At 35.5% G+C, this 23,869-nt stretch overlaps 1 protein-coding gene across 1 annotated transcript in view; it reads right to left on the bottom strand.

Annotated features, from left to right (window-relative positions):
• Positions 1–23,869, bottom strand: part of HBS1L (HBS1 like translational GTPase) — a gene marked incomplete at both ends in the record, with an annotated part of 81,500 nt that overhangs the window by 20,601 nt on the left and 37,030 nt on the right. Inside the window, 4 exons of the mRNA XM_079716384.1 lie at positions 3,071–3,188; positions 5,907–6,072; positions 6,541–6,803; positions 11,203–11,311. Coding sequence (XP_079572510.1) covers positions 3,071–3,188; positions 5,907–6,072; positions 6,541–6,803; positions 11,203–11,311 — 656 coding nt within the window. The remainder of the gene's footprint in view (positions 1–3,070; positions 3,189–5,906; positions 6,073–6,540; positions 6,804–11,202; positions 11,312–23,869) is intronic.

Consider the following 23,869-nt stretch of genomic DNA (forward strand, 5'->3'; position numbering starts at 1 on the left):
AGGCTCAGCAGCCATGGCTCACGGGCCCAGCCGCTCCGTGGCATGTGGGATCTTCCTGGACCAGGGCAGGAACCTGTGTCCCCTGCATCAGCAGGCGGACTCTCAACTACTGCGCCACCAGGGAAGCCCCCTGGAGGGCATTTTCACAGTAAGTATCAATAGCCTTAAAATTATGCTTATTTTGTTTCCCATCAACTCTGTATCTAGGAATTTATCCTAGAGAAGTAATTATGGATCTACAAAGAAATTTGTCAGAGTACTGTTTATAATGATAAAAAGTTGTCAATAAATGAATTTTCAAAAAATAGCATAGGTTCCCACTATTCCTTTGTGTTGTTGATGCTTCTTTATGTGACTCCACTTGCACCATATGAATGCAGTGTTTGAAAATTTGCAGAAAACAGTTTGTGCAACCATAGATGTTCCTCCATTCTCATTCTCATCAATGATTTCTGTCAGTGCATCATCAGGACATTTCTTAAATGAACACTCCATCTTTCATTTACCCCTTTCACAGTTTTTGCCTTGTATGCATACCTGTTCTTATAGAAATCTGCTTTTCTGTAATTCAGGATATAATGGCTAAATTTGGCACTCCCCTCTTCAGCTATCTCAGACTGTTACAAAACAATCACTTTTTCTCAGGGGTCCTCTTATATTCGATTCACATCAAGTGCTCTGGCCTTTTGATCAGAACAGAGTCCAGAACAGCTTTTCTCTTTGTTGTTTCCTCAATGACACTTCATGTTTCTGCTATCAGTTTTTAAAGATTTTCACATGTCATCATATAATCCACACCATAATGGGAAATGAAATGGTCATAAAGTAAGTAAAGAATTTATCAGATACTTTGTTCGGAATACAACAGAAGTTTATAATTTAAATCATAAGTATCATGTACATACTTTGGTGGGGGCAATTTACACTCTTATTTCTATTCTTTTTCCTTTAATTCTTACCCAAATATTCCTTCTGCTTTATATCTACTCTTAAGTGCATCATTCATACCCAATCCTTCATGACTTCTAATGTTAAACTCCTAATTTCTTCAATGAGATCCAGTTCTTTTGATCAAGGATTCTTAGTTAAGAGCACAAACTAAAGCAATCAATTTGAAAACTGGCTCTTTCACTCATGTGTAGTCACTAGCAGGTCTCACACCTCAGGCAAATAGACAGCTATCCCACCTCACAGAAACACTTGGGGACAAATGTAGTTTACTTAAAGCCCTGACCTTCCAAATCCTAGGCTCAATGACTGTAAATCTCCTTCTCATCAGGTTTTGCTAATAACTGTCAAATTATATTTACTTTTTTAGATTAAAAATTGAAAGTCATTGAACTGGTATTAAGATACCTAAGTCAGTAAGTATTCTTCCTGATCCTCTTTCCTATTAACATCTCAAAAAAAATTACTGGGCAATTTCTCTATTCTTTCTAAGCAACAGCTTGTCTTTGGGAGCGCAAATGCCTATACATTTTCAAGGAAGCCTTTTAAGTGGTAAAAAGCGATCTCTCCTCATCCATCATGTATACTGTGTATATTCTTCTTGTAGTACATCTGTGTTAGCCTTTCATTGTTACATGTCTTACCTTTCTACACTGTGATTTCCTTGAGGAGAGGCTACATGTACTATATGCATCTCTGTATCCAGAAAAGCCTACCACAGTACCTCATACACTGGGTACGTTACTTAATATCTTTGAGCCTATTTCTTCATTTGTCTTATAATGGAATTCAATTAAATAATCTCTAAAATCCTTTCCTACCTTAACTCCATCAGGAGTTTGGAATAAATGTTCTTTACGACTACTCTGGACTCTAAGATTCTAGGATTAAAAAACATTTCAGTGTCATTGTGTGTTCTGGTGTTTGCCTCTCCCATTAAACTATCAAAATGTGCTTTATAGTCCATCATATCTCCACACTGCCTACCATTGTGCTTGGCACATAGCAGGCATTCAGTAAGTTTTCACTGAATGAAAACATACATACAGACACACACACACACACACACATACACACATACACATACATACACATACACACACATACACATAAGGAAACAAAGAGAAAAATATCTCCTTTGGTAAATGCAGTGAGAAGTATATCAATTTAAAATGGGGCTAATATGTATTTCACAGAATTGTTACAAGGATTAGATTAAACTAAATGCATGCAAAATACCTAGTAGAGTCTGGCCTGTATTCAGTACTCAATCAATGTGATAATTATTACTTTTCAATCTTCCTTATCTCATTCAGTCCATAGACTGTAAATTAATATTCTGAAACTATATGTCAACTTCCTTAAATAGAATCAAATACTTCCTTATTTATCTTCAAATATATTCTAATTTATTCATATAACATCCTTTTTAGGTTGACATGCTCATAACACTTGTTGATAAACATTCCCTTTAAATGGGTGGAAGAACTCAGAAAATGGTCAATCACTGAACACTTTTGCCAAGTGACACAAACTTTTGAACTCTCCATATTTTCCAATAGTCATCTATTATAGAAGAAATCAATGTCCTATATGTGTAGTTCTATTTGCATTGTTTTAATTATTTAAAGTTATTATCTTTGGTTTTTTCAGTATCCTCATTAAGAATCATGTAAGCTTACAAATTGCAATGGCTTTTTAATCTTAAGAAAGCAAATAAACCACAGGGGGAAGACTCCCAAGCTTCACTATTTCTGCATAAATTAACTCTTTAAAAAGATATACGACTTGAATATAAATATAGTAAAAAGGCAGATGTTGAAATATTCACTCCAACTTAGTAATAAATGAATTATAAAGCTATACCTCATTGAGCCCTTACCATTATTTTTACTACAAAGAAATTCATAGCTTTTATACATTTGCTTTGTTGTAATAAATTAGAAAAGGTTTTATAAAGTACCAATAGAGATCATGAAAAATACATTTCTCTATTTTTTTTCAAATTTTTTAAAAAGTTAAAATTTTAATATTTTAAAAGTTATAATCCTAGCATTATAACCTCAGCATCAGGAAATTTTATGTACAATCAGTGTACTTTGGTTAAGAAAATATCTGGTACCTGGGCTGCTCCTGTAATCATATTTGGAATGAAATCCTTATGGCCTGGAGCATCCATTAATATAATAACTTTGGTTTTGGTCTCAAACTTTGTCATACCAACATCCATTGTTACTCCCCTTAAAGAAAACATAAAATGGTTAGAATGCACTATAGAAATAATCAGTGTTATGGATTAAATTATTTACTAATATAGGTGAAATGACAGTCTAGAAAGTAATAATGGGAATTCTATTATATAGTCTATTATTTTGAATAAGTAGGCTATCTGGAAATTCTGCTGTAACAGAATTACACTGATATGGCTTTAAAACAAGGTTTGGATACAACAAGAGCTTAATCAAAATGATTGATGCTTCCCATTTCCTTTTTTTTTTTCAGTAAGAAGCCATACAGATTGTGAACAAAAAAAGATATATAGGGACATATCTGGAGTGGGAAACAATAAATATTGCACATAAGAAAAGATAAAAATGAAGAATGACCACTATCAGAATGTACCTTTCCTCATTTTCTTACATTTATGCTTCACTAATTATAGAAATAAACTTATAAAACTTTCATTTGTAAGGTTGGTCAGTATGTTACACATTTAGCAAACAGGAAATATCAAAGGAGATGCACAATTTTTTAACAGTTGAGAGACAGGGACAGTAGTGGTTTTGCATCCCATGTCATCCTCTTGGAGTCCAACACAGTGCCTCTCCTTAGCCACAAAAACACAGATTCAGATATAAGAAAGCCCAGGAGGGTCTACAAAAGTAGCAAGTCTTTCTAGACTTTAGGAATTTAAAAAGGGAAATCATGTGGGCAATAAACTAGGTAATTATTCATCCTGGTTTGCCCAGGATAGTCCATAGTAAGGAATGAGCACTCCCTTCTACTGCCAAAGTGTCCCAACAATTATAATGGTAAATTATGTGTCCACCCTAGCAGTCAGGTAACTGTGGGTCTCCTTAGTCAAGTTATTCTAGTTTAATCCGAAACCATGGGCCATTTGAGTTTGCAAAAATGATACTTAATTCTCTTTAATAATCCCCAAATAACTGCCTGAGAATAGTGATGAACCAAGACTAAGTCTGAGCTCCTCCCTGGACTGCTTTAACCATACTCTTTTGACCCAGCTCTGCTCTGCATTTGTAACTGAGAGGATATGAAAATGTCACTTAGGCTACTAATTTCTGTCCAACACCTGAGCAGAACAGAGGATTTATAAATACTTAACATGGTGGGATAAGCAATTCACTGTATTTTTGAAATGCTACTAAGGAATATATAGCGGTGAATTAAAACTCCCATTATGTATATGGAAGCTTCTGCTACCCACAGAATAAAGGAATATTCTAAAAATTGTAGCATGCTGAGCAATAGAAAACTACCAGCAGCAAAAGTATGACAGCCAACTAGCAGATTTATTATTAAAAAACACTAAAATTATTAATTATTCTAGGAAAGAGATAGATTATTAGCTTACTTGCCTGCTCAACTCACACATGAAGTAAATTCAAACAAAGCCATTCTAACTTAATTATACTGTCCTCAATCTCTTTACCTACTTAATAGATGGTACAAAGAAAACTAAAAAGCCATATATCAATAATCTGCTTAATAAGCTGATAGGTGGAATTTTAGTCTTCTAATACTGACATCATACAAAATTCTGTTTTCCAATATTTGTTTTCCAAAAATGTGTAACTGTCCAACTATTTTTTCTTACTAGGTTGTAAAACAAGCTTGTGATACTATGAAGAATAAGAAAGACACCTACAAGAAAAAAACAAAACAAAACTCAAACCACTATGATATAAAATTCTATTTACCAGAAGAGCTAAGGAATATTGTGACCTGCTTTATTGAGAATTATCTTATATCAATACTCCAAGAAAATAAACATACATACTTTTAAAAAGTATGAAAATCCAAATATGTTCTCTAATCATATTCAGAATGAAGACATCAGAGAACAGAGTAACTTCTTTGTTGATTCAGGACTTTCAGAGGGCTTCAGTCTATTATTTTGAGACAGTAGGTATATTTGCCATTTCACTTAATTATAAGTGTCCTCTTTCTTTCCTGACAAAGGTGCCATTGGCTTCCCCATCCCTACCAGTTCTAACATGAAATATCCAAAAAGACTTCAAGAGAAATACTTTGGCCAGAAGTATATGAATATCTATATTCTCCTAAAATCTCACCAAAGTTAGCATTGAACACAGTAACACAAACAGGAGTAATCGAATGGATTAGATCTACCTGGTAGGAGACAGGTTTAATTACTTGTTTGTTGACTCTGTCTCATAAAAGCATAGTACAGAAAGTATAAAGATGAATTAAGCCTGGTAATTTGAATTTACTGGTCATTTTGATTCTAGATAGAAGACAGTTTACTACAAAAAGTTACCTTTCCTTTATAACCTGATATAATAATCTTATGTATATTAACATTATATATATTAATTTTAAATTAAGAGTCTTACTCATAATACTCATAATTCAAAATCAAGACAATTTGACATATACTCAGGGAAGTGACAACCGAAACTTCTCCCACAGAATAATTAGCTAAGGGTTTTTACTGCCTTTTTCTCTCTTTTTTTTTTAACTTTTAATAAACATTTTTTAAACTATTTTCATAGAATTTGGAAGAGTAAAAAATGTATGTAGACTACAATGAAAACTACAATAAAAACATTTCCCTGATAATTTGAAAACTTTTTTCTAAAAATGGTCTCTAAAATATTTCATGCTTTGTTTCATGCATATTCAACACATATTACATACTTATTTAAAAGACTATATACCATTTCAGAATGAAAATTTTGAAATATAGTGACTACCTTTCCCTTTCTTCGCCAGTCTCATCCAAGACCCATGCATATGCAAACGAAGCTTTGCCAGCCTTTTTAGACTCTTGTTCATACTTATGCATAGTTCTTTTGTTTACATTACCCAGAAGATAAAGCAAATGGCCCATCAGAGTACTTTTCCCAGCATCAACATGACCTAAGGAAAATTGATTGAGGATTAATATTAGGTACATTTTCTAGATGTTGTTCACATTGAGGTGTTGCGTGAATATGTAATTCAATAGTTCATGTCAGTGTTTAGAGTAATAAATACCAATTTTTATCAAATAAGAGTTAAGACGTCTAAATAGAGGGGAAAAATCATGTCTCTTTAAAGGGGGGAAAAGTTCCTTGATTTCTGGAAATTAAGATTGTCAACAAGACAGGCAATTTTCAAATGTTCACAAAATGAAAATGCCACAACCAAGTCTAATGACCTCTTTAGTGACTTGGCATTATTTCACCCAGAGTGACCTTGGAAACTTGACATTATGATGCAATGGCTCCTTGCTTCATGTCTATTTACACCCACACAGAAATGCAGAGGGGACCGAGTTTCCATGCTGCCACTAGCAAGTTGGGCTTGAGCAGTTGACTGACAATCCGGAGGAACAAAGGGCATTACCAATGACCACTAGGTTGAGGAGTTGCTTCCCTCCTTGCCGCTTTTCCAGCTCCGCTTTGATATCTATTTGTTGCCTCAGCTTGCTAGACTTTTTCACTGGTGTTGGTGTTGAACTCTGCTCTTCTGATGCTTGAATGGTGTGGGATGGAAGAGCTGATTTAGAAGCGGTCTCAAGTACATCAGAAGAAACAAGGCTGGTATCTTCACTAGAATGTCCTTTTTGAGGTGTGTGGAAAATATGACCATTTTCTTCAGCAGTTACTCTACAGAAAGCATAGGTAGGAATAAAGTGCTTAGAACAATTCGACTGACATCCTATAATGTCAGAAAGGCAGAGAAGTTGTCTCTTCATATTCCTTACACTTGCAGACCAAAAAATGATCTTCACTAAGTGGCTAGAGTCTGTTAAGGTGGAAATGATAAGTAGCTAGACCCAAACCACACAAATACATACATGGAAGATCCCAGGAGAAAAACAGACGACCAAAAACTAAGATAAGAAGAAAATATCCCATAGAATAACTGAAATTCAATGTGTTAGCCCATAGCTTAGCCATACAATCCTATCAAAACAGATGGCATAAAGGAGATATTTTGTAAAAATTGGCACTGTGCTCCTGGAGATAAATCAGTACTAAAAAAATAGCTTTATCAGTTTTATCCCTAACTCATTTCTCCAACCGGACAGAGACTTACAATTTTTTTTGCTCAAACACTATCCTTAAGGGATATATCACTAAATGTGTACATTTTCTTATTACTTTTGGCAAAAGAGGTTTAATTCATTAATTCAACAAACACTGGATTCACTAAAAACTATATTAACATATACTAGCACTGATGTTGAGAAGAAAAGATAAAGAAATGAAAAAGTTATCAACTGATCCCAAAAGCTTACAATCTATTGAGGAGCTCAGATATGTAAAGTAGAAGCAATACCATCTAGCTTAACTTATTTCCTCCTTGACAATGACAATGCCTCCAAAAGTAAACACTGATCTTAGTTCTTCAATAGTTCTTGGACTATCCTCCATAGAAACTATACCAGTGCTATGCCACGGATAGCTATAAAGGATGTAATCTAATCAACAAGACTATGATGTGTCTTACCTTTTCTTCAATGACACAGAGTTAGGACAAAGAACAGGTTAAATTGCAAGTTATTAAGAATGAAACCAATTATATGTGACAATGTGGATCTGGCAGAGAAGAATTACATACAGAAAGCAGTTTACAAAAATAACTTAAGGATTGCAGCGTAATGGAAATGTGTACGAACAGTAAATCTGTCAATATTTTCTTCTTGCCCACAATAACAAAAACAGATTCATTGTTCCCCTTCAGGGTGTTTTTACATGCTCAACATTGACCCTTCCTCCTATGCCTCAGGAAAGAATCACATTCGTTATATTTGCAACTTCATTAAAAGTCTCATATTCATTCCCATTTTATTTTGGTTTTGCAAATCTCCACTAACCAACTTTGGTGTTCACTTTTTAACACTGCTTAAACAGATTAGCTTCATCTCAAACTACAGGGAAAAAATATAAGTATGTGGAAAATGTTCCCATTCTTTTTTTTAAAAGAGTCCAACCGACTAAGTTAAGTAAATCAAATTTAAACTATAATTTGCAAACATTTATTTGAATGACCACAGCTAGTTCTCTAAAACAAAAACATGACAACTCTGCATTTAGGGGAGTAAAAAAAAAAAACCCCTACAAATTACAATGAAAGTATTCAACCAGAATGACTAGTCACGTCACAGAATCTGCTTCTGATCAGACCTGAGAGAAATCACAATCTCTGGCTGCAAATCTTTCTGTTTTCAGTGACAGAGGCTTTTCTTCAAAGGAAAGCTCACGCTAACTCCAACATGGAAAACAGATAAAGTAGAACAGCTATGGCTGACACCGTGGGTTGAGGCCTGAAACTCAGCTCACCCACCAATCCAGGCAGCCCTGCTCAGGATAGGAAGAGCATCACAAAACATGGCCTGACTCGATTATTTCATTTACAATTCAGTAACATGAAAGGTTTGCTTTTCTTTCACTTTCATAATAACATTCCCTTCAAGTAAATTTTAGGCAAACTGCAAATTAGTTCACTAAACTGTACAATGTTAGAGAAAAGGGTCAAAGTAATTAGAAAAGCATCGACGAAAGTCTGTACTTAGTAGAAACTTCTGCATAATATGTAGTAAAAGTTAATGTTTTAAGATTTTGAAAAATCTCAAAGATGAGGTCTAAAAATGACCATTCTGGGTTCAGGATTATAATTACTGACGGGTACAAAAGAAAGTATAGGTTGGTTGAATATTTTTTCAGGTGCTTTCTGGTATAATTTTGTAACCTTATCTACTATTTTAAAGTGACCGGTCTGTTTTTTTTTTAAACCATCTTTCCAAGAGTGGGAATATTTCTACATGAATCTAGAGGCTTAATCTTTCTTTGTGAGTTATTTAAATGATACTGGAAAGCTAATATTTTAGATTGAAGAGGTTAAGCACAGAGTTATTTGTTCTCTATGCAAGGTTCTAACGATTTTTACTTACTGCACTTTCTAGAGAGATATTTACTACCTTTACTATTAGTGAAGAAAAAGTTTGCTGTTTCAGTTTCTTCTAAGAAATGCATTATCCTTTTTTTATAAGCTGCCACTGGGAATCACACTATGTAGAAATCTATGATGCTGAAATCTTGACTCAAAAGTGTTTAATTATGTTTCTCTGTGCTTTCTTGAGACCAAATCAAAACAGCCTAAGTATTATCCCTATTATAAATATCCCCCAAAAATCCTATAAAATTATTTGAAGTAAATATCGCTTGGTCCTTGAGCAACAATATGCATTCTGAGTATCTCCATTTGTACTTGCAGACCTTTCACATTCTGATGACTTCTCCCACAGGGCCACATCAAAATATTGGCTCACAGGCTGCTTTTTACCTTTATACTATTTCCAGGTTTATTTTTAAAATAAAATGTATTTCTCCAAGGACTCTGATCAATAAATATTTAAATAACTGTTCTATGAAAGGAATATGATGATGAACATTAATGGTCCCTGTCCTCATGAAGCATATAGTCTTGTAAGACTCTGAAAGGCTTGCATTATACTTGTAAAGCATAGAGCTGGGTTTCTAAGAATTATTTACTTATATTTACTATTTATTTTTTTCTTGATCATTTATTACCCATTATTTTTATAAATATTCACATAGATAACTATGCATTTACTTCTAATATACAGATAGATTAATATACATAGACAAGTCTAGAATCAAGCCTATTTTCTCATTCCCTTTTCTTTGTACTATGCTCATCTGCATGTTGCTTTCTAAGCCTCTGAAACCTTCTGCATAAGATTATAAAATCCTTAGAACAAGGAATTGTGTATTCTATTTACTTTTTCTCTCTCAATGAAAATAATTCCATAATAGGATTAAATGGCACTCAAGACATGAGAATAACAAAGGTACTTATGATTCTTACAAACCAACCTTCATTCAGAGAGAAAAGACATACATTGAGCTTTTTGTTACTGAATCAGGATTCAGAATTATTTTAACGGGCTAAAGTTACTCAAATTAAAAATTAACTTTTTCATTCATCCATTTAACTAACATATACTGAATGCCTACTATGTCCTAGATATGGACTTCTTTCCCTCACTAAATTTGAAATCTAATGAATAAAGTCTTGCTTCTATAAAATAAAATAAAAAAATGAACTAGGTAATCATTAACATTCTTCCCAACCAAGACTTATGGATACTTCTATTAATTTACATAAAAGAATGTTGTAAGGGAGAAAAAAATGGCTGCTGAGTTTGTATTTCCTGAAATTGGGGGGGGGGGGAATCCTCTATTGTTTATATTTGATAATAGTGTTTCGTGTCTGATAGACAAAATATATATAATTTATAAATAATAGATTTAGGAAATGATTGAAAAGCCTGAAAACTTTTAAAGAAGTTTAAAGTTAATGTCTTTAGGGGAACTAAGATCCCACATGCTGCACGGTGTGGCCAAAAAAAAAAAAAAAAAAGTAAAGTTAATGTCTTTAAACTGTGCTGTTACGTCTCAAGCAACCCACTTCCCTTGTCTATAAAAACTCCTGAGAGAATCCTAAAGACTGTGAAAAGAAAGAATAAGAGTGCTACTAAAGTATGACTTATTATCATTTCTCACTAGATATTTGCAATTTTAGATAAGTTTTATTTTATATTTTGTCTTTGTTATACTGATCCATTTTATTCAGTATGAAAATCTGAGTTTAAAGATAATAGTAAAAAAATTTAATTAATGATTCCTTGATTCACCAACTACATTTAATTCCCAAACACTGCTTACTTATGCCATCTAGTGGCAAAGGATTCCCTACCTCACAATGCTAGATTTCACAAAATCATAGGTTTTTAACGTTAAAGTAGCTATATTTAATCTGTATAAGGAAACTGACAGTGAGGTAGGTTAATATACATAGGTAAGTCTAGAATCAAGCTTAATTTCTCATCCTCTTTTCTTTGTACTATGCCATACTGAGGACCCATTATACTTCAATGATTATATTATGCAAAATTGAAATAGATTCTCTTTCTTACAGTCTAACAAGGAGACAATACTAATTTCAAAAAAGGGGGGAGGGGTTAAAAAACCTTACCCAGGCACTTCAAATCCCATAGTTTGCTTCTTTCCAGATACAGTCATTTTAGTAACTTTTGGCACAATTTCAGATTCACTTCGAGATGACTGGGAATCTATTGATTTTCCTAATGAAAGAGTAAAATATAAAAGGCTAGTTAATTCAAATTGATTCCTAGAAACATTTATTACATATTAAATACATATTATGGTAATTTTCACAGAATCACATCTTTATATGTATTTTTTCTCTAAAAAATATTCAGCGAAATTTTAAAATGCTGAAAGAAATTCTTCTGTCACCCTATTCTGGGAAATCCCCCATTGTCAGGACTCTGCTGTGCTTAACCTCCACCAAATCTCTTCCTAATTTTGAACTGACTCTTAAGTTTCAGTATTAAGAGGTCACAAGGTGGTTTCTGCATTGAGCCTCATTCTGACATTATACCTAGACCCTGTATCTCCCTCTCCTACCACACCCTTTCACAATACTAAAATTGTCCGTTCAGTTAGCAGATGGCTAAACTATTTTTAATCGTGATACCTATAAACTGATGAGCAAGTTGAGAGTCTGCTGAATTGTGCTAGATACTGCATATATTTTACTTGCTCACAATACTAGACTTAGTAAGATATTTGATATCTCCATAGAATATGGGGGAAGAAGTCAATATAGAAAAAGTAAATTAAGAACATGAAGGAGGATAAATTACGAGCTAGATCAAAGTAAGACTTTTATGCATTTGATCCTTTAAAATATATATATATGTAATTCATGAAATCCTTCAGAATGTATCTTTATTATTTTCAGTAAGAGTACCATCAGGATTGGGTCCACATAAAACTATGGAAACTGCATTGCTACATTGGTAAATATATACACAGAAATTACTTTTAAAAATTAGAAAAGATAAATTAATGTACATAATTCATTCAAAATGTTTGCTATTTGCTTACTATATGCCAAGCACTACACTGGAAATATAGTGGTGAACAAAAGCAGACATAATCCTTATACTGAGAGAGCTTACAGTCTAGTGGAGAAAACTGATCACAAAAAATAAAAGTAAAATTACAACTGTTATAAGTGTTATAATCTGTATATGGTACTATCAGATTTGGTGACAGGGCACATGAATTAGAGTGCTTCCATAGGAAAATGAGAGTTAAGTGAAGACACAAAAAATAAGTAGGAATAAACTACCCAGAAAGGAAGAGCATTCCAAACAGAGAGTAGCTGTATGAGGGCCCTGCTGTTGGAGGCAGCATGGCCTTCAGATGGAGTAAAAGCAGAGGGGAGAGGGAACATAGTTAAATGGAGCTGAAGAGGGTGGCAATGGCCAGGCAATGCAGGATCTTTAAGCCACAGCAAAGATCCTAATGTTCTTTCTAACACAATTGGAAGCAACAAAATGATGTAAGAAAGTGGGGGGAAGGGAAAGAGAGGAGAAGATAAAACAAAGGGTCAAACTCAAAGGAGAAGTCTGGGCTGGAGCATATATTTATGATTCATCAGCACACAATTAGTTGTTGAAGGCACTGACATAAGTGAGATCACCAAGGGAGAGAATACTGAGTAAGAAAAGGAGTGGTCTCAGGACAAAGCCTTGGAAGAAATTCAACCTTTAATCACAAGATAGAGGACAGCAAGAAAGAGGACAATGAGCCTGCAAAAAGGTGACAGAGGAGGGCCGGGGAGGATGGTGCCCAGGAAGCTAAGGGAAGTGGCATCACCAGAGTCTGAAGTTGCTGTTCAGTCAAGTGAGACGACTGAAAACATTCACTAGTGACACGATTCCTTTAGATAAAGGTCATTGGTAGAGTTAGCAAGAACCATCTGAGAGAAGTGGGGGAAGGAAAAGCCAGAATGGATTAAAAAAATGAAGGTGAGAAAACAGGCAGCAAGTACACGTCCACTATCTCTTATGCGTAATTTCAAAATCCAAAAGCTCTGAAAAATTAAGGTTTTTTTGTTTTAACTCATTCGGAAGCAAAACCTGACCTGGACTAAAGTGAAGCTTTTCGTAGCCCTTATTTATCCCACTTCAAGTGGAAAGCCATACATTTCAGTGCAGAAATAACAATGTGATGATTAAAGGGTGCTGCCCCAAAGTCCACTGGGATTATCATACCAGAGATGTTAATGCTTTTCTCAATCCAAAAAATCTGATTTCTGAGTCAAATCTGGTCCCAAGGGCTTTAGATAAGCAATTGTAGATATGGACTAATGACTCTCTCAAAAAAATCTGGTTGGAAAGGGAGGAATGTGGTAGAATGGTAGCAAGAGGGAAACATGGCATCATCTGATGGAGAACGTAAAACTGAAAGGGCTGGCTGAAAATATCAGGAAGAAAAAAGATCATGTCAGATATTTTAGAATTTCTGAGAATGTAGAGAGGGATGGGACATAAAGCACAGGTAGAAATTGAACTAAAATAGGAGAAAGGCACTTTTACTGTAACAGAAGCCAAATCTCAACATTCTCATACAATGTTGAGAAGCTAGAAGATGAAAACCCCTGACAGTTAGCTTCTATTCTCTCCATAACATAGCAACAAGTTACCTGGTGAGACTGAGGGTGAATAAGAAAAGTAAAAAGACTGGTGAAGCAAATAAAGTTTTCAATAATCTTTGCACAAAGAACGAGTTGAATACACACAAAAATAGGGGAATCGTTGGATAGTACTGAGGGCCTATTTAAGATCTACGATAACGAATCTGCAGTGGAATCCATCTGCCTATCCATGTGGCTTTTTCCAGCAAGGTTCAGCCATTCAGGAACAGGCACAGAAAAGACACTGGCTGCTTCATTCAGAGTGAAGTTTCTACCCAACAGGTACAAAAAAAAGGGCAGAGTAACAAGGTGGTTGAAGGTACTGGCCACAAAAGGGGGGAAAGTTATTGAAATGATAAATAATGAGCTCTAAGCTGAATTAAACAAATAAAATGACAAAGGAAGAGCACTGATGTACCGAAAGAAAGTTGAGGGGTCCAAAGGTCAAGAAAAGGTAACAATGTAAGAAGTACAACTAGGTGGCTGTTGTCAGAATGGGACAAGTGGTTTCATGATTTTGGAAGAGGGAGTTACAGTGAATTGCTGACGAGAGGGGAAGGTCACTGGAAATGAGGTGGTCAAGGAACTGCAAGCCCAGGCCGCTGGACTTGTTTCTCCACATTGATGCACAAGCTACGATCACGAAGAGCTTAGGGTGTAGAAGAACACTGTCAGCCAGCTGCCAAAGTCTTAATGAATAAGGAAAAGTAACCATGAGATTGTTCAGGAGAGGAGAGCAGTGAAGAGTAATAAAAGGTTGGTTCGGGCAAAAGACAGAAACTTCAAAGGAGCAGAGATTGAAGGGGAAAAAAGGAAGGAGTGGGGGTGAAGGAATAATTGTTGGAAAAGGCAGAAAAGAAAATAAAGTTGACATTCCAGACCCTGGGGTTTGAGAGGATACATGAAGTAAGGCAAGGAAGTAGAAAAAAACACTAGGAAAACAGATTGAGAATTGTGGAGGGGTTTGATTTCCATGATAAAAGCAGTTCCAAAGTTCTAGCAAAGGTAAAAAAGAGTGAGAGGTGAGTGAGTGATAAGGAAGGAGGAAACTGAGAGCGTGATGGTGATGGTGATGGTGATGGTGATGGTGATGGTGATGGTGATGGTGATGGTGATGGTGATGGTGATGGTGATGGGGAGGAGGAGGCGGGGCAGTGGTGTGTGTAGGTGGGGAGAACACCCTGACTGATAGAGGCATGGCAGACTTTGGCCTCTGTCAATACAGGGAAAAAAACCCATAAAGCATAAAAACGTCTCAGTCCAGGCTATACAGGGCTAATCCCCACTTCCTATTAAGATTAATTTTAATACCTTCTATTTTGTGTGTAAAAAATCCCTTGACTCACTTATACATTTAGTACATTGAAATACTGTTAATGTTGACTTTTTTAAAAAAGTAGGTGGGTCTTTAAGCAGAGAAAAGTCACAAAATGAACCTGTAATATTTCTGAGGATGCAGTAAATATATTATTTTTCATTTCTGGCGATCCTATCTAGAGGATATCAAACCTCAAACCTAAGATGTAGTACTTCAAAAATTTGGTTATGTAAAGGAAAGTGTTTTTTAGAGGAAAAAGTACTACAGATCTGAATATCACCCATTAAAGCAATGGTTCATAAACCTTTTTATTTAGGTCAGATACCCCTTTGAAATAGCTAATGAAAACAATGGGACACTCTTGGCAGAAAAATACACCACACACAAAATTTTGCATGCTATTTCAAGGGGTTCAATAATTCCAATCCTAGAAGCCTCCACTTGAGAGATAACCTTGATTCAGGTTATTTTGGAAATATGTTAATTCAATTTGACATTCTCCATAGTCAATGAAAACATACATTTAGTAAATTTTCCAGTAAGCTGTTATTCACAGCAATGTGACATACTTTGACTTATCCAACCGCATTACACAGTCCCCCTCATAACTAACATCATGCTGATGACAGGCAAAATCTACTGACAGGTCAGAAATGAACTAATAACTAAAATAATCAGTCATGGATCAGTAAGAGGTACATATATCCATCACATAAAAGTGTAAAATGTTTACTGTATTCCCTCATCTTCCCCAACCAAATAACAAATTCATTTTCTGTATAACAACCTCAAGAAATTGAGCACTGAAAGTCCCAAAACAATGGCAGCATGGAATGAGTACTGGATGGAAATAAGGAGCTTGGATTCTGATTCCTGCTCTGCTACTAATTAACTGTTACCTACCTTACAGCTTAAACAGTTCATTTAATTTCACTAGCTTCAGTTTTCTCATCTACATAATGAAGTAAATCAAATGGTTTCTAGTTCTGTGGATGTATGTGTCTGTGACTCCCAAACCATTAAGATGTCCTTTAAATCAAATAGCCTACTAGGAGGTTAAAATGTGCCATTCCAAAGAAAAGTACCAATGTCCTCCCCCAAGTCATGTAAAACCCACCCACCAGATCATGGTCACCAGAAAGAAACATGTTCTGAAGATTCATATATTAGTGATTAATATATTAGTGATTAGTGTTCAGTCTCTAGTAGGATGAAGAATTGATCATCTTTTAGATTTTTCATTTGGATGAAAATAACAGCTACCCAGTTAATCAAGTCCAATCTGCTTGTTTTGTAGACAAAAAACAACAACAACAACAAAACCAAGGAACAAAGAAGTGACTTCACCTTAGCAGCAGGGCATGTACTTAATTAATCAGCTCACCTACCTGTCCACTTCTCCTTTCTCATACTCCAGTTGTCTCTAAAGCAACGCTTCTTCTGTCCCTAGTGGTTACCCCTTGCTGGGCTACTTCCTCCAGAGTTCTACTGTTTCCTTCCTGGGGCTAAGATCTAAGCAGCAAAATCTACTTGGCTCTGTCCCTTGAACATGAAATTATCTAGGTCCCTTTCCTGAAGACATTTTTCAATGTATATTCCTTTGTAAAGGATTCAAAGCCAAATTCCCCTAGCACCACACGATTGTAATAGACTTGCTGAATTTAATGAAACTTCCTGCTTACATATCCACAAGATTTACCCTCTCTTGACTACTTCCTTTGGTCTTTACAACACAATCAATATTAGACTACCAGCTCTTTGAGGGTAAGAAGTGCCTCATACACCTGTCCACATAGTACACAGCACACAGCACAGTGCTCTGCTCACAACAAGCATTCAAGAAACAGAGTTTAATGAGCAACCCCTAAGGGTTTAAGTTTTGAAACCATGAGTTGATCTCTATTGTTTTTGCAAGTTATCTTAGTTCTCTTCTTAAGGCAATAACCTCAGTTTACTCTCTACCTACTTCCTGCACTTATTATCAGCCACCTTGGACTTCCCTGGTGGTGCAGGGGTTAAGAATCTGCCTGTCAATGCAGGGGACACGGGTTCTATCTCTGGTCCAGGAAGATCCCACATGCCACGGAGCAACTAAGCCTGTGCACCACAACTACTGAGCCTGCGCTCTAGAGCCCGCAAGCCACAACTACTGAGCCTGGGTGTCGCAACTACTGAAGCCTGCACCCTTAGAGCCCATGCTCCACAAGAGAAGCCACTGCAGTAAGAAGCCCGCGCACCTCAACGAAGAGCAGCCCCCGCTCGCGGCAACTAGAGAAAGCCCGCGTGCAGCAACGAAGACCCAACGCAGCCATAAATAAATAAATAAGTGAATGAATGAATGAATAAATAAATAAATAAAATGCCAGCCACCTCCTAGTGTTTAGAGCGCTGGGTTCTAGAAAGCCCACCTGGCACTTCCTATGGGCACTCTTGCACGCTTTCCTGCCAGGAGGTTTTTATATGCTCTTTTTTTTACCTTCACAGCAACCACGCAGAACAGGTATAACTATTCCTACTTTACTTTAGAGAAACTAAAGTTCAAAACAGTTGATTTGCCAAAGATTATGCAGCCTTGGGCAGTGACAGAGCTATATTAAAAAAAAAAGATATGAATCACATTTTTTTCTTTGATGTGGACCATTTTTTTAAGTCTTTATTGAATTTGTTACAATATTGCTTCTGTTTTATGTTTTGTTTTTTTGGCCCCTAGGCCTGTGGGATCTTAGCTCCCTGACCAGGGATCGAACTCCCACCCCTTGCATTGGAAGGTGAAGTCTTAACCACTGGACTGCCAGGGAAGTCCCTCAAAGAGTTTATACACTGTTCTGAGACAATTATGAACACTGTGGAGATTAAGTTGTAGAAAGAATAAGCAAGAGTATTCTAAGTATGCACCTGAGTAATTAGGAACAACTTAACAAATGAAATGAGATTTGATCTGACCCTGAAAAATAAACAAAAAGGAGGAGAAAATAACATGGAAAAGTCATTTGTAAGGGTTAATGGGGCAAATATTCTGAAAAAGACTGGGCAGTGATCAATAAATTTTTAAAGACTATATAACTGAAGCTTTGAAGGAAAGAACTCTTTAAAACAAAAAAGATCTTTTATAGATTTATTTCCAAGGACTATTTTCTCATTCAATAAGTAGAAAGTAAAACAATATTAAATATTCGAAATTAGGGAAGATAATAACTGAGACTATTTAGAAATGGGAAAGGCTAAATTAAGAAGAGGTAAGAGAAAAACCATAGAAACTTATATGTAATAATGATTTCTCCATAAAATATGCTGCCATGTCTCATGAGTCTATAATTCCCTAACTTCTCCCTAGCCATTAATGAGGCATCCCCCACTCTTCAGTCCTAGGGTGCTTTAAACTCTACGGATATCTTCCACCCTGCAGTAATCAGTTCTAATATCAGCATGGCTAGAAATCTAAGGCTCTGCCACCAAAACATTCACGAACTTGAGCCTTGACCTAGTCATCAAATACTCCAGAGACCGAGTTTATCCCATGTGCAAAATAAGGATATCACCACCAATACCATCTACCTGACAAAGATTTTGTGATAAATATTATACTTGTAAAAGCACACCAGCTATTTTAAAATATTCTCAACAACAACAAAAGAGACTTTATTCTATGGAATTATCTCATCATTGTTCATAGAATATCTTTGCCAGAAAACTCATAAATCAAAAATAATTACTGAAGTTTGTGGTCAATACATATTTACTGTAAGTATCTTTAGTTTGACTGGATGTTGTTGCACCCATTAACCGCCTTTATTTTTTAAATGATTTTAGGCATTTATAGGATCAAAAAGTGCTAGAATAAACATGCACCTAGTCACAGATAAACAGTAACACAAAAAGTATACCTCACCTTGGCTTGAACCCAGTGGTTTTTTTAATTTGCTTAAGTGTCATACAGTTAAGTTTCAAGAGTACATACAAAAAAAGAGAAGAACATGCTAAGCTGATGTTCATCTGGAAAAGTAAATGTGAGAGAATGACCAATAAAATTTTTAAGTTAAGGATAATGACAGGGGACTAGAACTACCAAGATATGAAATATCATAAAGCCGAAGTTAAAATGTGGTAATGGCACAAAAATAGCTTGATGAATTAGAATAGAGCATCTGTAAATGAACCAATTAATAGTTTATTTATGTTTGCTATACATAAAAATAAGAACTGAATGTTCTTATAGGAATATATAGGTTACACAGTTTTAAGTAGGAATTCAACATATGCAAAGAGATGTTTCAAATCAGTGGGAAGAGAATGGGTTATATTCAATATTGTATTGGGAATACTGGCTATCCATTTGAGAAAAAGACTCTATCATACGTTCATGGTGTTTCATATATAAATTCCTTGTTGATTAAAGATATGAAGAATAATATAAAATATATTTAATTTTCAGGTAAGGAAGACTGACAAATTTTACATAAAATTAAAAATTTTCCGATTAAAGATACCACAAGCAAACATAAAAGTATGTGAGGAAATACATACAAGGGGTTAATACGTGTGTGTGTGTGTGTGTGTGTGTGTGTGTGTGTGTGTGTGTGTATAAAGAGCTCCTACAAACCAATAAATAGACCAGTTCAAAATACACAAGTCAAAGAAAAGTGTGGCAGAGGAAACGGGGGTGGGGGGGTGGGGAGGGATAAGCAGGAGGAGCGAGGGGAGGACTGAAAAGAGGAGATGGTGGAAGAGGGGGGACAAATGGATAAACGGCGCAGAGGAATAAGTAGAAGGATTTCTACTTTTTTTTATTAGCATCCAGCATTGCAAAGAGAAATGGGGAAAAGCGCACTATCTGACACCGTTGGCAAGAGTACAGCCTGGTACAACCTTTGGCAGGGAGAAATTTGATAAAATAAAAAACTTTACTATATACACTATATTTCTGGGAATGCATTCTACAGAAATACTAATGCTACTGTGCAACAATATATGAACAACATTGTTTACCGTGAGGCTGTCTGTAATGGTGAAAAAACTGTAGATGTACCTCAATAAGGGAATGGTTAAACAAATTATGATGTATCCAAACAATGAAATAATTTGCTTCAGATAAAATAGTAAACCTACATGCATGAAAAGAAAATAACACATTAAATGGGAAAAGCAATTGCAATATTATACAGCAAAGATGCTATATTATTATGTTATTGGCATTAAAAAGTCTACAAGACTGTAAGTGAACTTTTAAAAGAGATTACTTCTACAGACAGAGAAATATCGTATGACATCCCTTATATGCGGAATCTAAAAAGAAATGATACAAATGAACTTATTTACAAAACAGAAACAGAGACTCACAGACTTAGAGAACAAACTTATGCTTACCAGCGGGGAAGGGTGGGGAGAAGGGATAGTTAGGGAGTTTGGGAATGACATGTACACACTGCTATATTTAAAATGGATAACCAACAAGGACCTACTGTACAGCACAGGGTACTCTGCTGAATGTTATGTGGCAGCCTGGATGGGAGGAGAGTTTGAGGGAGAATGGATACATGTGTATGTATCGCTGAGTCTCTTTGCTGTGCACCTGAAACTATCACAACATTGTTAATCAGCTTTACTCCAATATAAAATTAAAAGTTTTAAAAAAAGTTATTACTTCTAGAGAGTGATATTAGGAAAGAGAGGAAGTGACTTTTCATATCAAAATTTACATACTTCTATGTTACAATGACTATGTATAATTTTTATAATTAAAAACCTTTAAGTGAGAAGCATATATATTAAAACATTTCAAAACATTAAAAACTTATTTCTATACTATTCTTCAGAGATGCTCTTGATTTTTTCTTATTTCATGTTTTGAAACAAAGGTACAAACTTCATCCAATCAATCATTCAATGACAACTTTATATTCAGAATGCTCTAGTAAGGCTGAAAGTAATGCTCTAAACAGTTTTGTCTTTTAAGTAACCCCTTGTTAGGTTCTGAGGCTTCTTGAGAGCAAGGACTGAATCTTCTGGATTTTTCTATTTCCGCAACCAAAGTACGTGATACATGGCACATCATTTATACATGTTTGCTGAATGCTGAATTGAATAAACAAAATCATTTCCTAATAGCTCTTTCAATGCTCTAATAAATTCCTAAAGGAATGAAGGTGAAAACTAAAGGGAATTATAAATGTGATGTCTTTGAACATGTTATCTCTTACGGGGAAAAAAAAACATGGTAAAATCTATCCTGCACTTCTCAGATTTTCTAAAGCAGGATTTCTCAACCTCAGGACTACTGACATTTTGGGGAGGATATTTCTCTGATGGAGGCAAAGGGGTGTCCCAGGTATTGCAGGATGCTTAACAGCATCCCCAAAATGTCTACAGACAGAGCCAAATGTCCTTTGTGGGGCAAAATCACCCCCAGATGAATACTGCTCTAAATAGTTATTAACAAAAGAATTAAATACATATTATACACCCAATAACCATTCCATGTCAAAATCCTCCAATTCAACTCTCACTTGAGAGTCTGGTAAAGTAGGTAAGACATAGACTCTGCTGCCAGATAGCCTGGGTTGAATACAGGCCCTGCCACTTTAGTTATGTGACTTCAAGTAAGTCACTTCACTTCCCTCAGTGCCTACTTTCCTCATCTGTAAAATGATAACAATATTAGAACCTACCTAATAGGTATGTTAAGTGAATTTAATGAGTTAACACATGTAAAGTGTTTAGAGTAATGCCTGGCATATATTAAGTACTGAATGATTCACACCACATTGAATCTATAGACACAAATTACTCTCTGACAATCACATATTAATTCATGATGGGGAGGAGGGAAATACCAGCTGTATGACACTGTGCTAGGTATTGGAATAGACAGATCAAAGAATAAGACATGATTCCTATCCTCAAGAAACCTTAAGTCTAATAGAGATACCACACAAACATTATTACAGTGTGAACTGCTATAATGCAGGTACAGTGACAGTGCATAGGAAAGGTACTAACCCACCATACTGGAAGAATTAGGCAAGGTTTCCTTCAAAAGATTCCTAATGAATCTTGGAGGGAAAAATAAGGAAAGGGGGCTCAGGGAACGTGACACAATGCATACAACTGACAGCAGATCGGCATGGCTGCGATATAGGGAAAGAGATTAATTGTGTGAGACTTAAGGACAGAAACACTGGCAACTCATTTAGGGCCACATATAACATTTAGGTACTTAACTTGATTTTGAAACATAAGAGCCACTAAAAGAATTTAAGCATTGGTATGACATACCATATTGTGCTTTAAAATGAACTGTGGAGACAAGACTGAGAGAAAGCACATAGAAGATTGTTGTACTGATATGTGTAAGAAACTCTATGAACTGACCTAAGATAAGAACGATGGAGATGGAGAAAGGGTTATTTAAAAGATACTACAAGGTAAAATTAGGAACGTTTGCTGCCTGAATGTATGTAGGAAAGTGAAAGAACAGTTCCCAAATTTTCTAGCGAGGAAAAGTGGATGCCTATGTCATTACCCAATAGAGAATACATTCCAGAGAACTAAGAGAAGTCTGCTGGTCAGGATATTGCTTCTCTTGGATAGTCTTTTATTCAAGTGCAAAATTAGAGCAGTCCATAGAGGAACTGCTTCCTCCTAAATAGATGGATATTGCCACCAAATATTTTGTGTTTTTTTAAACACTGCTTAGACGCTATCTTGGGTCTTTATAGAGTTTTTCAAGTTAAATTATAACATTTACTTGGCACAGGGGACACAAGATGACTAATACTCTCTGTTATCAGGTAGCTTTCATTCTAGATGTGATGGACATGTAGAATGACAAGACTGAAAGAAAATATAAACAAAGAAATTAAGAGAATTTTGCATGAGACCACAAGTGCTATGACTACAGCTGAGCAAGTACCAGAGCATAGGAAATAAATAAGAGGGGACAAGCATGAGAGACAATATAGCAACAGAATATGGTGATGAATTAAATGTTAGGGAGGCAAAAAAATAGAGATCTAAATCCCTAGGACTCTAAATTAGATATGAATATACAACACATTGGATCTGAGATTCTCTCAAGACAAATAGAAATTGGATAGAAACCTGGATAATTGAGTCTGCAGAACAGAAGAAATGAGGGCACCATTAAAACACAAGAAGTAACCTGAGACCTGGAAATGGATGAAATAACTTACAGAAAATGAAAGGTGAGAAGGTAGCAAATGTCCAATGAAGGAATGCTCACTAACAGAGGCAGGCAGAAAATAAGCATTCACATTCCTTGTACAGTCCTTACATGGAATTGAGGTTCATGCAATCATGCAAATTTGCAGGTTGTATTATTAAAGGTCATTTGGTGCAGTCCACCATTTTACAGAAGAAAATTTAAGTAGATTTCTAAAGATCACGTGCCTGATAAATGGAGTCTTTTTCTCCAGGCTGTTTCCAAGGCACCCTCTCCTTTCTACCGTGTTTCTGGTTGCACTTCCTCAGGACCTCACGGAAGTGGATTTCCCAAGATAACCAAACCAGGTTTATTTTGAAGTTAAAAGTATACGAAACTTGCTCAGTCAAGTACCTCTATAAAATGTTAATGCTTTGTCCAAATCATGATTTTCTGATTTTTAGTACCTACTCAGATACTTCTGATAATAATGTTAAAATCAGTAATGCTGACTTCATTTAACGTTTGCATTTCAAAATCTCCTAAGAATATAGTTAGAGCCTAGCAGTTAAATCACTCTCAGCTTAACAAAGAAGTTTCTATTTAGTACAATTTTAATTTCCAGTGGGAAATTACAAGGGTAGGCTAGTCTTCCT

The sequence above is a fragment of the Hyperoodon ampullatus genome, assembly GCF_949752795.1.
Source record: "Hyperoodon ampullatus genome assembly, chromosome: 12".
NCBI classification, from domain to species: Eukaryota; Metazoa; Chordata; class Mammalia; order Artiodactyla; family Ziphiidae; genus Hyperoodon; species Hyperoodon ampullatus.